General features: G+C 36.3%; 1 protein-coding gene across 1 annotated transcript; it reads right to left on the bottom strand.

The window, feature by feature from the left end:
* Positions 1 to 2,027: 2,027 nt before the first annotated feature.
* LOC114265591 (vignain) lies at positions 2,028 to 6,112 on the bottom strand. The gene is made up of 4 exons (XM_028206414.2): positions 5,556 to 6,112; positions 4,249 to 4,481; positions 4,008 to 4,148; positions 2,028 to 2,521 (listed from the first exon to the last, which is right to left on the bottom strand). Exons 1-4 carry the CDS (start codon positions 5,998 to 6,000, stop codon positions 2,264 to 2,266), a joined length of 1,077 nt encoding a protein of 358 aa, XP_028062215.2. The 5' UTR covers positions 6,001 to 6,112; the 3' UTR covers positions 2,028 to 2,263.
* Positions 6,113 to 15,345: the final 9,233 nt, after the last annotated feature.

Raw genomic sequence — 15,345 nt, 5'->3', positions numbered from 1 at the left:
TCGAAAGGTATCTGTAATTTCTGAAACGTTAAAAAATATCTATAATTTAGATAAGAAAAATGTTTGGGGGCCCTAATTCTGTGGCTCAAATGTGGCTCAAATGGCCAAAACGACGTCGTTTTGGCCATTTGAGCCACATTTGAGCCACAGAATTTGGGCCCTCTACCATTGCTCTTTAGATAAATCTCGAAGAAGATATATAATTTGCCCTTATTATTTTAAAATATCTTTTTCTTGTTGGTTGCACAAATTGAAGTGGTCAAAGAATCTTAAAAAAATAAAATTAGATTTGGGAGGGTGAAAAGTGCTGGGTGCGTGCAGTGGTTTTTGAGGGGATCAAGGTCACACGGTTGGCCACTTGGACCACCCCCCATGCCATCTTCTTCTTTTAATACCTTTAGAATTCTTTTTTTAATTTAATAAACTTCATAACATGTCACAAATATATGTATATATGTATAGTATGTAAATTATACTAGTATTATATAGTACTACTAGTATTAGAAAAGTGAGACATATATATGAATATATACTTGGATGGAGGCCAACTTTGGAAAGAACACTTGTACGGATTATTGTATTGTATTTTTCATTGATTACTCCTTTGCTTTTAACGCTTCATATTCCATTCTCACCCTTCTCCCCCCTTTCCATTAGGGTTGGGCTTTGAGGGATGCGTGGCGTTCATCATAAATTTTATTTTGATAATTTATATCATTTATTTTATAAATTTCTCTGTATATATTATTAATAAAAAAAAATCAAATCCATAATTATAACTTTTTTATTTTATTTTACTGTGTTTGTCTTAAAAAACAATAACGTTTTGTTCCCCAAATCTTTCTTTCTCGAATGTCTAAAATGACGTCGTTTTGGATTCTCTTACCGGTAAAATATATTAAAATTATCTTATCGATGAAATAATTTTTATTAATTAACTCCCTCGTAAAACGAAATTACCGTTTAAAACGACGTCGTTTTGGATTCGGGATAAATTTGAGCTTGGAAATTTTCGAACTACATATCATTACTGCTTAAAAAATTAGACCATCTATTTTATTGGCCAGCCTATTAGTTGGAGTTATTATCCAATAAATTTAGAGTGAGGTCTTTACAGACATATTAGTTTTAAAAATTGTACTTTTTGTTATTGAAAATTGTTTGGAAGGTGATGAGTTTGTTGTTAAAATCGATATGAATTTATAATTGTGGTTTAGTGGATTGAGTTATGAGGATAAAATCGAATATGTGACCTATTAATTTAGAGTAGGGCTTATTGGGCGTTTAGTTTGGTCTATAAGTCCCTAATTTTAAAAGCCTTAATTCACTATTTGGGCTCGACTTCAGTATTGGACTGAGATCAGCTTACTAGACTGAGCCAGAAAAAAGTACAAGAAAACGTTGTATGGAGCCCTAAGAAGATGGGCTTTTTTTTTTGGGTGGTAAATTAGCTTAAAGTTCCAACATTTGGGAGTAGATGGATCCACATTTCACAACATCAAGTCATTCTTCTTGGGTCCATATGATACCTAAGCCCAACTAAGGCCTGTGTCTGAAAAGGTTTCATTTTCAATTTATTTTCTTCTAAGAACATTTTTTTTTTTGGGTATGGAAATACCAAAAAGTTATTTTCTTCGAAGTTTCAAAAATTATTTTTATATAAATGAAAATGATGGGTGTATTCAAAAATTCACCGTTTTGTTTCTAAAATCACAAAAATAAAAAAAATAAAAAATTTAAACAAGACACGAATACTGCACTAAATAAGTCAAGTAAAAAGATTCCTTAAAAAAAATGGGAATAATATGTTGATCCAATATAAAACAATAAGTCTACTAATAAAGAACTATATATATAAAACAATTCAGACTATACATATCAAATGGTGGGGCTATCATGAAAGAAATAGTTTCACTTAGATTGTTCCATCTATACGATAATCTTAGGCTCACCAAATCTGTTTTGATATTACAATCACTTGACATCAAAATCACAACATTTAACCCCCCCCAAAAAAAAAAAAAACACAATGCAATGTCTAAAAAATAATATTTCAATGATTTCGTTTTCAAACAAGAAAGAGAGCTTTTAGTTCAATCCAAACCAATACATAAAAAACCAATAAAATACAATGTCTAAAACTGTCCTCACAAAAGCATAGTATATAATCTATGTGACAGATTTATTAATCATAAAGATTCATGAGCCTGTGACCAAAGCTGAAACAAAACTACTGAGAATTGTGTGTACTATGAATCATCATCTAGAGCTCATCCTTGAGAGAAACTTTTTTAGGGTTATCAGAGGACAACTTGATAGGGTATGATGCCTCCTTGGCTATGCCACAAAGTCCCTCCTCCGCGTCGACCATCCTCTGCATCCTTATGTAACCCTGTTCTCCCCATTCTGGCCCCCATGAATTTTTCACTATCCAATATTTTGTGCCATCTATGGTGGTTCCATAGCCCACCGCTGCCACCCCGTGGTCCAGCTCTGTGCCACAAGGGCCGGTAAACACTCCCTGAAATGAAATTGCACAACCATTCAAAAATAAATTTTCAATTTATTTATTTTTTGCTGCAACTTATAAATTGATATATTTTAGGATTTATTTTTGTTTTTAGTGAAATTTTTAGAATTTTAAATCAAAATATTTTACTTTTTAATTAAAAAATTTTGGTAAAGGCAAAAATAAACCAACTTTTTATAGGCTTTTTCAACAAAATTTTGGTTTATTTTAATCATTACTCTTTTTATTATTTTTTTGAAATTTATTTAATTTTCAAAATATCTATTCTAGGCCAATTTGTAAATTAAAGGCTCCGTTTGGTAAGCAATTTGCATTATAGTTACATTCATTGATTTGAATGTGTTGTTTGTTTTGAGTTTTCAAATCATAATTCTACACCCATTTCTTAAAACTCAAGTCAAAACTTAATCATTACTTTTCAAAACTCATAACCAAACACATAATTCAAAACTCTTTTCAAAACTCAATTCAAATCAATATTTTAATTTTTTAAATATTTAAATATTTTAAAAATATTTTAATTTTGTTAAGAATTTAAATATTTAAATATGTTACGATTTTTTAATTTTTTGAATATTTTTAAATATTTTAATTTCAAAATATTACGATTTTAATTTTTTAAATTTTTAAATATTTTAAATAAATTCAAACTCTATTTTATATAAATATTTTTAAATATTTTAATTTTTTTGTTATGTATTTGGTTACGATTTGAGTGTAGAGTTGTGAAAATAATACGAAGTTTCGAGTTATGTTTTTGGTTATGAGTTTTAAAAATAATTTCTTAATTGAGTTTTGTTTTATGTGTTTGGTTACGATCTGAGTGTACAGTTGTCTTTAAATTTAAAATATTAACATTTTAAATTATTTAAATATTTATTTTAATTTTTTACTTATTAAATTTTTTAGATTATTTAAATTATTTAAATATTTATGATTTAAATTTTTTGAATATTTATTTTGAGAAAAATTATTTATTTTGTAGTATTTTCAATTAAAAAATTGATTAATGTTATTTTCTATTAATAATAAATTTTTTTAATTGAATTTTAAAAAGAGTTTGGTTATAAGTATTGATTAGAATTTTTAATAGTGTGAAAGTAGTGTGTTTTGTTATGAGTTATAACAATTTGAATTAAGTTTTGAAAACTCTTTCCAAAACTCATAACCAAACAAATTTTCTTACTTCACATGTCAAATCAAACTTTTAAAACTTAATTCCATACTCAATTCAAAACTCAATTCAACAATCTATTCAAAAATCATAACCAAACAAATTTTCTATACTCAAATCATAATTTTATAACTCACAAACTCAAAACAAAGATCATATTCTCAAATCATATTTACAAAACTCTACCAAACGCAACCAAAAATTCCGGCATAACTTTTTTAAAAAATGATTAAAGACAAAAATATGTCAAAAAGGTCAATTTATAAGCTCGCGCCAAAGAAAGTAGTAGTATATATGACTTACCTCCGAGTAGAATTGCAAATCAGAACCACCAGCGTCAATTCCAACTGATACAGGTTGGTTTGCAACGGCTTTCATCAAGGCATTTTCGTCGTTTTCAGGCACGTTTTCATGGCCGTCAATCATCACCACCGGAGAATTCATCTACACAAAAAACCAACAAAAATATTCGTTTAATTAGATGCTTACTGAGATGTCAGTTCATTCTTTCTAACATTTTTATTAAAAAAAAAATAGAGCATACTTTTGATGAATCACAGGACCCATCTTGGGCATTGTAAGGGTAAATTATCTCGGTTGTTAATCCGCCATTTTTCTTGATGAATTCGAATGCATTTTCCATTAATCCGCCATTGCAACCTTGGTTGTCGGTTTCGCAATCAACAAGTTCTTGCTCAGAGAGAGAGACTAACTCATTTGTTTTGATTTTGTTGATACCTTCAACTGCAACTACTGTTGAAAATGCCCAGCAACTACCTGTAATTTGTAAAACATCAAAAGCAAATTATTGCTGTGGAAAACAAGCAATGTTGTGAGGTGTATTAAAAGCAAAAGGAATACAGCTTCATATGGCTACATCTTATCAATTTAAACAATAACCCAACTTCTTAGAAGTTATTGGGAATAAGCTTGTTAATTATAACAATTTGTCTACAATTATATATTGAGAATTTTAGTTGAGTCACAAACTCCACATAATTACTTCTCTTTGGATGTGAATTTGTGAAAAAATCTATTATCCCAACAACCGGTTCTAGCATCTGACTTTCAAAAAGTTACTGTTTATCTTCTAATTTTCAAATCTCTTTCATTATACTCCTCTAAAAATTTTGAATTATTTATTAACAAGCTTGGAATAGTTGTATATACCTTACGAGAGTGTGCCATAAAGCATGTACAACTGTTTTACACTTTGTTAGCTAATACTCTTTAAGGCACCTATAAATTATATATATGCCCCTAATTTTTTTGTAGTCCATCTTTTTATTTTTTATTTTTAATAAAACCCATAGTTTACCCATTCAATATTTATTTTGCTATAAAATCTCCTTTTATTTTATATTTTGTGTATATATATATGATTTTAGATTGAATGGATTGATTGGTTTTTACTTATTAATTAATCTATGTTATCAAAAGTTTTGTACGTTTTCTAGCTTATATCCTAACTAAATAAAATGAAATACACAGATGACTTAATTTTTTTTTTAATGATATATATAAAAATATTACAAAACGAATAATTAGAATTATTAAAACAAGACCCGTATATCTAAATCATGGACTAAAAAGAAGCCTACTAAATGGATCCAACTCGACATTTTGCCTCCCTCCATGAAAATCTTAGCTTTGTCACTTAATTATCCTGACTAAAAAAAAAAAATTCTAAATGTACCTAATTAATCATAAAATCGGATACAACTCTCACACATGAGATGAGAGATAAAAGAGTTATATCAAGTTTTATGATTAGATTCTGTGCATATAGAAGAACAGAACTTAAAATTACAAGAAATTTAACAACTTTTATCATCTTCAATGAAAACTTACCACAATTGCCTTGGTCTTTCACACCAGTGACAGCTCCTTTCTTCCTCCAATCAACCGACGGCGGCAGATTATCAGTCTTCTCATGCATGAACCCACCGGTACCGCTACGACCGCCATGTAGCATCCGGCAGTGCTTAACCTTAGATCCATAAGTGCTTCTGAACTCATGGTTAGTCATGTCACCAAACCTATTAAGCTTCAACTTATAAGGCTTGCCCATGTTGTTCACTTTGTGAATATGCTTCACATTCTCCTTAAACACATTGAAGCGCTTCTGCTTCTCAGAGATGTCCCGGGACACTGTGTGGTGGCTCCGCCACCTTTCGTACAGGTCCCATAAGCTCTCATCGGAAGATAAGTCCTTTTCAGTGAAGTCGATGCTCTGAACTAGCTGGGAAAGTATGGCTAGTGAAAGAGAAATCAAGATAATCTTTGATATGTTCATGGCTATGATATGATTTGATTTTTCTCAAAGAATGTAGTTTATGATCTTGTGGGCATGCACTAGAAATCAAAATGGAGGTGTGAGAGAACTATGGGTGGTGGTGATGACGATGGTTGAGATGATGGCGTTATGCAAGTATGCCCTTATATAGGAGTATGGAGGGATAGGCTTAGGGAAGCTTCCAAAATTTCTTTATCCATAGATGTCTAAACCTCTCTCCTTTTATTTTTCCCATTTTATTTATTTATTTATTATTGTAAATTTTTTATTTAAAACTTATGGGCAAATTATACCCACGATTCTTATAATTTGCCTATTGCGTAAATTTAGTCAATCTAGTTCTAATTGAACTAATTTGCTCTTTAGTTTTTTCAGATTATAGCAATTTACTACAGTTGATAAAATTTGTTAAAAAATTAGATAAAAATTAAGAACAAAATGGTCAATTAAAAAAAGATTGGACCGATTCAAATTATTTGAGAAGAGTGAATAGATTATTTTGATTTCAATGGACTATGATATGATGACAATCTCAAAATATAATTGTGCTACTGAAAGTACATTAAAACAAAAGGAGAAAAAAAAAAAAGAAAGAAAAGGAATTTCTAAATAAAAAATCCCCCTATGGGAGGGATATAGTCCACAGGGGATTTAAATCATCTCTTCATCAAAAAAAATTAGAATTGAATCAAAAAAAAAAAAATCATCTCTTCATCGCACGATTGAAATGAAAATCTCAAATTCAAAACATAAATTTGCTAACACATCATCAAATTTAAATTAATATCCTATAATTGTTGTGTCAATTTAAATTATACTAATGTCCATTTCAATTTTGTAATGAAATAGAAAAATTATCATATGAATCAAAGAAAAGCTTGTGGCCATGTGTCAACCTAATAATAGCTTGACATTTCTTCATCATTTTTTTATACAGAGACACGATTTCTTTGCAAAGGTGAAGAGTTTGTTATTATGTTATTATAGAGACACGATTTCTTTGCAAGTGTATGATGAAAAAGTGCTTCAAAACTGCTGTTCATCTAATAATTATAACCACTTTTTTAAAAGCTTGCTTCAACATAACAAGAATTGCGTGTATGATTATGATATATTTCATGTTTTGGCAAATATTTTTTAACAATCTTTATTTATTTATTTAGATTTTTTGGTGATAAAAAAAAAAAAAAAAAAAAAACCCTTAAAAAACAGTCAGTCACACAAGATTAATCAAGGGTTTGGCTTCTTTTTTATACAGAGACGTCTTTAATTCTGTCAAATTAGGCTAGTAGAACTTATGATAGGTTTCATTTCGATAATTTAAATCGTTTATTTTAATTTCTCTTGCACCAAGTGAACAGTTTTCAACAAGTTCATTTTGAAATACAAATAGACATGGATCAAGTATATATCACAAGCAGCAACTACAAATAGATCCCCCCCCCCCCAAAAAAAAAAAAAAAAAAAAAAAAAAAAAACAGAAAATGTACTCTTCATTCAATCATAAATATGAAATTTAACATATTTGCAAAAGAGGGTACTCACAGTAGAACTGCAATGCCCTCATTCCAAACCTTTACAATACTATTCGTCCCACATCAATTACTAATTAGTTAAGAAAAGTTTTTCAATTATATATGCGAGTTTACATCCCTTTCTAATAATGTGTTTGAAAGTTGAGAGCTTGTATCGTTTAGATAGGAATTTTTTTTTGGACCATATAAGTTAGAACACATCCCTTTATAATAAGGAAAATACTATAAATTTCAAATAATCTATTAAATTTTTTATCAAACCTTTCACATGAGTGTGAGACCCACACAAATCCACATTTGTGAATCCCACACCAGAAGTTTGGTAAAAAATTTGATAAATTATTTAAGGTCTTTGACATAACTCTTATAACGACGTATTTTGAAGTCGGGAGGCTCTCTACAAGCCACCTCACCATCCCATCCCACATCAATTAGGTAAGAAATGTTTCTGTATCATGTAAATAAGTTCACATCCCTTTCTAGTAATAACACATTTTAGAGCCGTGCACACCTAAACCAAAGCAGTTCAGGATGGCACCTATAAGGAAAACAAAATCACAACGTATTGATGGTAAATTACAAGGGTTCAGCAAGAATTATGCAACCCTCAATCATCACCCTTTCCTTTAACCCCATTTTTAGCAGGTTTCTATATGTCACATCTCATCAGGCAGCCAATGATGCCTTTAAGAAGCATATATAGTGATATGAAATAAAACCTCCCTATGAGGTTTTCTATGTCCAACTCTGTAAAAGAATAGATAAACAGTAGCATTTTATTACAGATATTGACTTTTAACATCAAAATGTGACCTAAAAACTAACGGTTTCTTTAGTTAAAAGTTTCTGCCTAGAACAAGAGAAATGGCATCATCAGTGATCACAGAAATCTCATCCACAAAATATATGGTTAATCCATCATATACTTCTTTCAGCACCCTGAACTGTAGTATTGGAAAACTTAAGTCATTCCTCCTCTGCGGCTACTTTCCCACTCCTCTAGCTTCCCTGGCCAGTGACCTCCTCCAGTCCTCCGGCAACCCCCTCTATGCTTGATATACTAAACAACTGTTAAAGTGGGGTTTATTTTCGGCTCTCCCATAGACAAAGATATACGTTTTTTTTTCTTTTTTGGGTGGGGGGAATCACACACTTGAAGGGTGAAAAAATATTCACAAGCTCATTTAATCCCCAAAATATCCTTATACGACAGCCAGTTTTATTGATTTGATATATAACTGCAGGTTGCTTCTATTTGTGTCAGAAGGTATAACAAATTTTATACCGAATGCACACTAGTAAAGCCATGAAACCAACAAAAGATCAATGTGCTTTACATGTCCTATATTGATAAGTAATAACACATAGAGCTTCCTATTCCTTAATCAAGCTGAGAGACTTACTTGACACCAAACACGAAGAACTGCCTACTTTTTGTTTTGGAGATAATAATGAACTGCCTACTTAAATTACTAAGAAAGCTAGACGACGTAAAACCAACCTCACCATTAACCATGATAAGTTCAAAATAAAGGTACATTTCCCATTTTAAACTGAGACCTATTATTAGCTACCGGCAGCAATTAGGGGTTGCCACTGTACTGTAATTAAAAACTACTCCAATGAGAGAGAGAGAGAGAGAAATCATCCAAGATGCATAAGTTTTATAGCAAGCAAAGGCATATTCCCTTCACACCCCACAAAGAAAAAGTAGCTTAAAAAGGCAGAACAGAGCAAATTCTTGTCCATAACAATGCAAATTCATCAGTTTAATACAGGAGTCGTATTTTATGAGAACTCTGTCAACTCTGACCAGAATAATTCAAGCAAAAATGGCAAAAATAGAAAGTTCACAGTAAAAGGCCAACCGCATCAAGACACAATGCTTATGCAAGAGAATCCTTTTGCTCTGCCTGTTGTCGCAACAGTTCCGCTCTCACCCTCCTTATCTCCGCTTCCTTCTCCATTCTTTCTTGCTGCAAACATTCAAATCAAGCACCCACTCATCACCCTACCGCAAAGTCTTAAATTAATCTATTTTTACATTTTTACATCCTAATAAAACGTTCATCATATACACCAAATTTTTGGCAGTATGAACTGCCCAAAGTGATGAGAAACAAGCACAAAATCACCTATTTCCAAAACACTTTTCAAGCCCAATCCCAACATTAAACAATGCCTAGGGACACTTGCTTGCATTTGCCTTTAACAATCAGTACCGAAATTCCACCAACTGAACCAGCCAAAACAAGCATGTAGAGCTCAAATCACAGCTATATCTTCCAATAGTGAAAAATTGAGCGAAACAGCAATGTAGATAAAATTATAACAAGTTGTGCAATCTTATAATTGTATCTAAATTTCGAACCAGATTGTGGAATCTCTTTTGGAACATTCAATCGTTAAAACAATTAATAGATCCAACCATGTGGGGATCAAATTGAGCCAATCCACTGCAATTTAAATCTGATTGAATCCTCTTCATCGTGTTACATATATATACAGAGAGAGAGAGAGAGAGAGAGAGTGAGAACCTTTTCGTCCTGGTGGAGAGCGATCCAGACATGGATCTTGTCCATGGACTGCCAGAAGACGAAGGCGCCGAGTGTCATCGCGAAGTAAGTCGCCACTTTCACCATCTTTCCTTCTTCGACGAGAAAACTCAAGATTTTTGCCCTAATTTTGACCGGTGATGATGACGATGAAGATCAATATCGATCGCAAAATCGCAACTACGAAAATGAGGACCAACGCACTGAAGCCGACCTAACGACGACGTTTTATCAGGAATATCCGACATTTTTTGGGCTTTTCCGGAATTGAAACTTCATAACTTTACTGGGCCATTAAGCCCACGTGAGGGTTTTATTTTATTCACATTTTCATTTAAAATTTCATTTTACATTTATCCCAATTATCTCTAAAATATTAATTAGACCTTCAAGTTTCATTTTATTCAAAAAATTAATTGATGTTAAAAATAATTTTGAGATAAAATAAAATTTCAAATGATATTGAATACCACATCAAAAATTTCTATTTGATTATAGACGGTAATTGATGGTAGAATAAAATTGATGCAAAATCAAAATATTTAAATGTAAAATTGATATTTTTAAAAGAATAAGAGTTAAATTAATTTTTAAACAATAATTTGGAGGATAGAATGATATTTTCTCATTTTGCAGTTTAAGGAACTTTCACGTTGAATTAACCTCAACTAACTCAATCACTCAATGATTATTTGTTAAAAACTTTAACGACGTTATCAATTAGATTAAATTGATATCAATTTTAAAATTAAGGATCAATTGAACCAATTGAAAGTGTAAAGATCAAAATAACACGAGATAAAATATAAAGATTATCAGTGTAATTTATCTAATATATATATATACACACAATAAAGCCCATTGGTCCAAATAAAAAAACCCCTACACAAACTATCTAAAAACTCCCAAAAAAATAAAAATAAAAATTAAACACAATTTTGAAAAACTACCCATCTTATCACAAATATGATTTGAATAAACAAGATTTACATCAAACTTAACACCAAACCTATCGACAACATTGTCCTTGTTGTCATTGCTCAAACTCCATTGATGCCGACACTACTATCTTGTCGCTACCATTTGTGGTTGCAAAAGCCAGCCTTTGTTAAACACACACTAACTACCACATTTTGAACATCTATTCGAAAAAATAAATGGCTAAGTTATAAATAAATAAATGGCTAAGTTACAAATAAATAAATAACTTAGCTAACTGAGAGGGAGATTTCATAATATGGCTTTGGGCTATGGTAGTGGCTGGGCAGAGATTAGTCCGAGCGTGTTTGGGCCGAGCTGGGCTGGGCTGTTCCTGGGGAAGTTTGCTTGGCTGAAGTCCAGACCCGATTTGGCCGAGATGATTCTCTGCAGACCGGTTCATATTGTTCGCTCGTTTAGGTCGGCGAGTAAGATCCTCCGCAGACCGGCCCAACCTAGTAGGAGCTCGGTCATAACGGAGGGCTACTAAGCTCAGTCATAACGGAGCTCGGCTAGGAGCACTGTATGTCTCGGAAAGTAATACGGTCGTATGAGGCTGGGGTAATGCCGCTGGGCTATTCGTTCGCGCCAATGCCGTTTGGCAGTTTGATTAGGTGGTGTTTTGCTGAATTTGCACTGACATGTGAGAGAGCGGGATAGGAGAACAGGCCCATGCGTCAGAAGGCAAATGGATGCAGGCATACGCACAGAAGGTGTATAAGCATGACTGCGCCCCCCATGTTGAGGATGGAACATCTGTTGGTGAGAGAAACTCTAGCACATTGTCTTCTTTTCTCTCTCTCTCTCTTTCTAAGTATGTGCTAACTTGACTGTCGGAGGGGTTTTCCGGCAACACACCGTCGGGTAGCTCACCTTCATTGTGTTCGCAGGACGATCAGAGGAAGGTGCAGCTTGGACGCGAGGAGTACGGGTGGTGTTGAATATTTGCTTCCCGTACAATTGGCGCCGTTTGTGGGAAGTTTAAGTAGATACAACCTTGCCCTTCAAGCTCATCAGATCGCCCTCTATGGAAAACAACGACGACGTACCATTGTCTGCCATCGATGGTATTACCCCAGAGTCAGTCCGACGGAGAGACGGACTTCCCGCCGTTTCGAACATGGCGGGCTTGGAGACTTCCCCAGGAGGACTTCCTAGAGATGCATGAGATAAGAGCGCCAGAAGCTTCGGTCACTCGCGGAGTCCAGACGGACACCAGCGGTGAAGAGAGTCACACGCTCAATGCCTGGAGCACAAGTTAAGGGACCAAGATGCCGTCATTCAAAGAATGGCGGCAGAGATGAAAGCTCTCAAACGACAAGTCAAAGGGAAGGGTGTTGCTGGAGTAGGTGACCACAGTGAGCACACCTAACCCCGCCGCTCAGGCAGCTAGAACCAGCGGCGCACGCCCTTCCTTTCCATCACCAGAAGTTATGGGGTTAGAGACTCAGACCCACCTGCTGAGAAGTCTAGCGCGCAATATAATAGCTACCATTCCTCAGGTTTGCTGAAGACATCGGGGTATTCCTACTCCGTTCATTCGGAGGACCTGGGGGACGTCTTGAAGGAACGAGCTCGCCGACGGGAGGTTTAAAGGGTGCCGGTGCTCCGGCGGTTATTCTACGGAGGTCACTCCAGTGAGGAAGTCATAATGCCGCCACCTCGTTCAGCCGTGCGTGTTCCTTTGGACAAAGACTTGGTGAGGCTGAGCGCCACCTCCCTCTCTCTTGAGATAGAGACCACACTGCTCTCAGCGGACTTTCACCAGCCCAAGTTTACGCTTTACGACAGGAAAACCGATTCGTACATGCATGTAAGCCACTTCCGGCAGGTTATGGCTGGACAAAGGTGTAATGATGCTCTCATGTGCCTTATTTTCCCATCAAGTTTGGGCGAGTTGGGCCTGAAATGGTTTGAGAAGCTTCCGGAGGAAAGCATCGAAAGGTGGCAGCAGTTGGCGGAAACATTCATGACTCGATTCAAAACCAACACCAAAACGCCAAAGGAAGTGGACCACCTTCTGAGCGTCAAGATGGAGTCGAGTGACTCCCTCAAAGCATACAACGCCAGGTATTGGGAAACTTTCAACGAGATCCTAGATTTCCCGACCAACCTGGCAATCACCCAATACAAGCGCGGTCTCCTGGTCAGACATAGACTGAGGGACTTGCTCATGATAAACTAACTGATTTCCATGGGGCAGCTGATGCAACGCATCAATGAGTACATCCGAGTAGAGGATGATGTGGCGGCGTCCACCGTGAAGACAAATCCAGTGGCAACGGACAAAAGGGTGGCTGGAAAAGTACACGCGGTCGGACATGAGACAAACCGTCCAAGTGACTGCGCAAAAGAATCCAACCGTGGTCCGAATCGTAGGAACCGGGGTAAAGGTCGCCGCAATGACCGAGCAGAATATCCTTACGATGCTGCAGCAGATGCAAACAGAAAGTTGAACTCTTGGACAGACATCACCACGGTTTTTAAAATTCCAATCTACCGCATACTTAGTGAAATCCGCGACGAGGTTTACGTACGGTTTCCCGCTAAGTTAGGTGATGCGCAAAGGGCTTCAATCTGCGGAACCGCTGCACATTTCATAGGGAGCGAGGGCACCAGACGGAGAACTGTTTGCCCTTAAAGCAACACTTGGAGGAGTTAGTTGCAGCCGGTCACTTGGATTGTTACATCGATGGGGGTGTCAGGGCCGCGCACCATGTACCGGCTGAGCCAAGTGGTTCGAATGACCTAGAAGCACCCCTCCAAGGAGTAGTCAATGTGATCCACGGTATAGAAGAGCTGGTGCAGGTATGCGAGCTCCGAGGGATGATAAAAAAGGCAGAACATATAAAGGAAGTTTTGTCAGTCCAACCCGCGGTCAAAAGAGGCAAGTCCGAGGAGAAAAATGTGATTAGCTTCTCAAGTAGGGATCTTGAGCGCATTCAAACGCCGCACAATAATGCCCTGGTGGTCACCCTCCACGTCAGGGACTTCAATGTTAAGCGTATCCTAATCGACTAAGGCAGCTCGGTCAAGATCATGTATTACGACGCCTTTAAGCAGCTCAAACTCCGAGATACAGACTTGGCTTCGGCAACTTCGCCACTGGTTGGTTTTAACTCACAACGGAATGGCCAATGGGAAAGATAATCCTACCGGTCAAAGTCGGATTCGTGGTCAAGCAGGTGGAGTTCTGGGTATTGAAGGTGTCATCCACATACAATCCAATCCTTGGTAGAGGATGGCTTCACGCCATGCAGGCGGTAGCATCAACCTCCACCAGGTCATGAGGTTTCTCTTGGCTACGGGGGAAGTTGAGGAGATTTGGGGCGATCAAGTTATGGCGAAGTAGTGTTTTGTAGCAGTGAATGGGAGCCGAGTAGCCAAAGGCTTCGTGCAAATGATCGAAGGTCCGGAAGACCAAAGTGTCCCAGATGACGTGGGTACTAGGGCCGAGGAAAAGGCTGTTGAAGAGTTGGTGGAGGTGCGGATCGACATAGAAAAACCTGACAAGTTCTTTCTGCTGGGATCTAGCCTGACCACCCAAGAAAGGACCGAGATGGTGGAGTTCTTGATGGCGAATATCGAAGTCTTTGCATGGACGCCATATGACATGCCTGGCATTGATCCAAGCTTTATTTGCCACCAACTCAATGTCTTCTCGAATGCGCGTCCTGTCATTCAAAGAACGAGGAGATCAGTCCTTCATCACGCCGAGGTAGTCGCGAAGGAAGTCAAAAACCTGCTTGAAGCTAGCACAATCTAGGAAGTGCACTACCCTTGATGGGTTTTGAACACGGTTGTAGTACCCAAGAAGAATGGGAAGTGGCGAGTTTGCATTGATTACAAGACGATTGACCGGGCTTGCCCTAAAGACAACTTTCCTCTATCTAGAATAGACCAGCTAGTGGATCGTACAACCGGACATAACCGGCTCAGTTTCTAAGTTGCTTATTGCGGCTATCACCAGATCGCCATGCATGCACCCGATCGCGAGATAACCTCTTTCACGACCCCGAGGAGAGTGTTCTGCTATAGAGTCATACTTTTTGGTTTGAAGAACACCGGGGCAACTTCCCAGAGGATGGTGATGTTCGCCCCTCTGTTGGGCCGCACAATGGAGGCTTACATCGATGACATGGTGGTCAAAAGCAAGCAGTAGGCCGACCACTTGTCCGACCTAGCCGAGATGTTCGCTATTCTTAAACAACACAAGCTTCGCTTAAATGCGTCGAAGTGCGCCTTCGGTGTAGGGTTAGGGAAATTCCTGGGCTTCC

The sequence above is a fragment of the Camellia sinensis genome, chromosome 5, assembly GCF_055761805.1.
Source record: "Camellia sinensis isolate YWXY chromosome 5, ASM5576180v1, whole genome shotgun sequence".
Lineage (NCBI taxonomy): Eukaryota > Viridiplantae > Streptophyta > Magnoliopsida > Ericales > Theaceae > Camellia > Camellia sinensis.
Note: the sequence above shows the minus strand (reverse complement) of the source record. Positions and strands in the feature narration are given on the sequence as shown.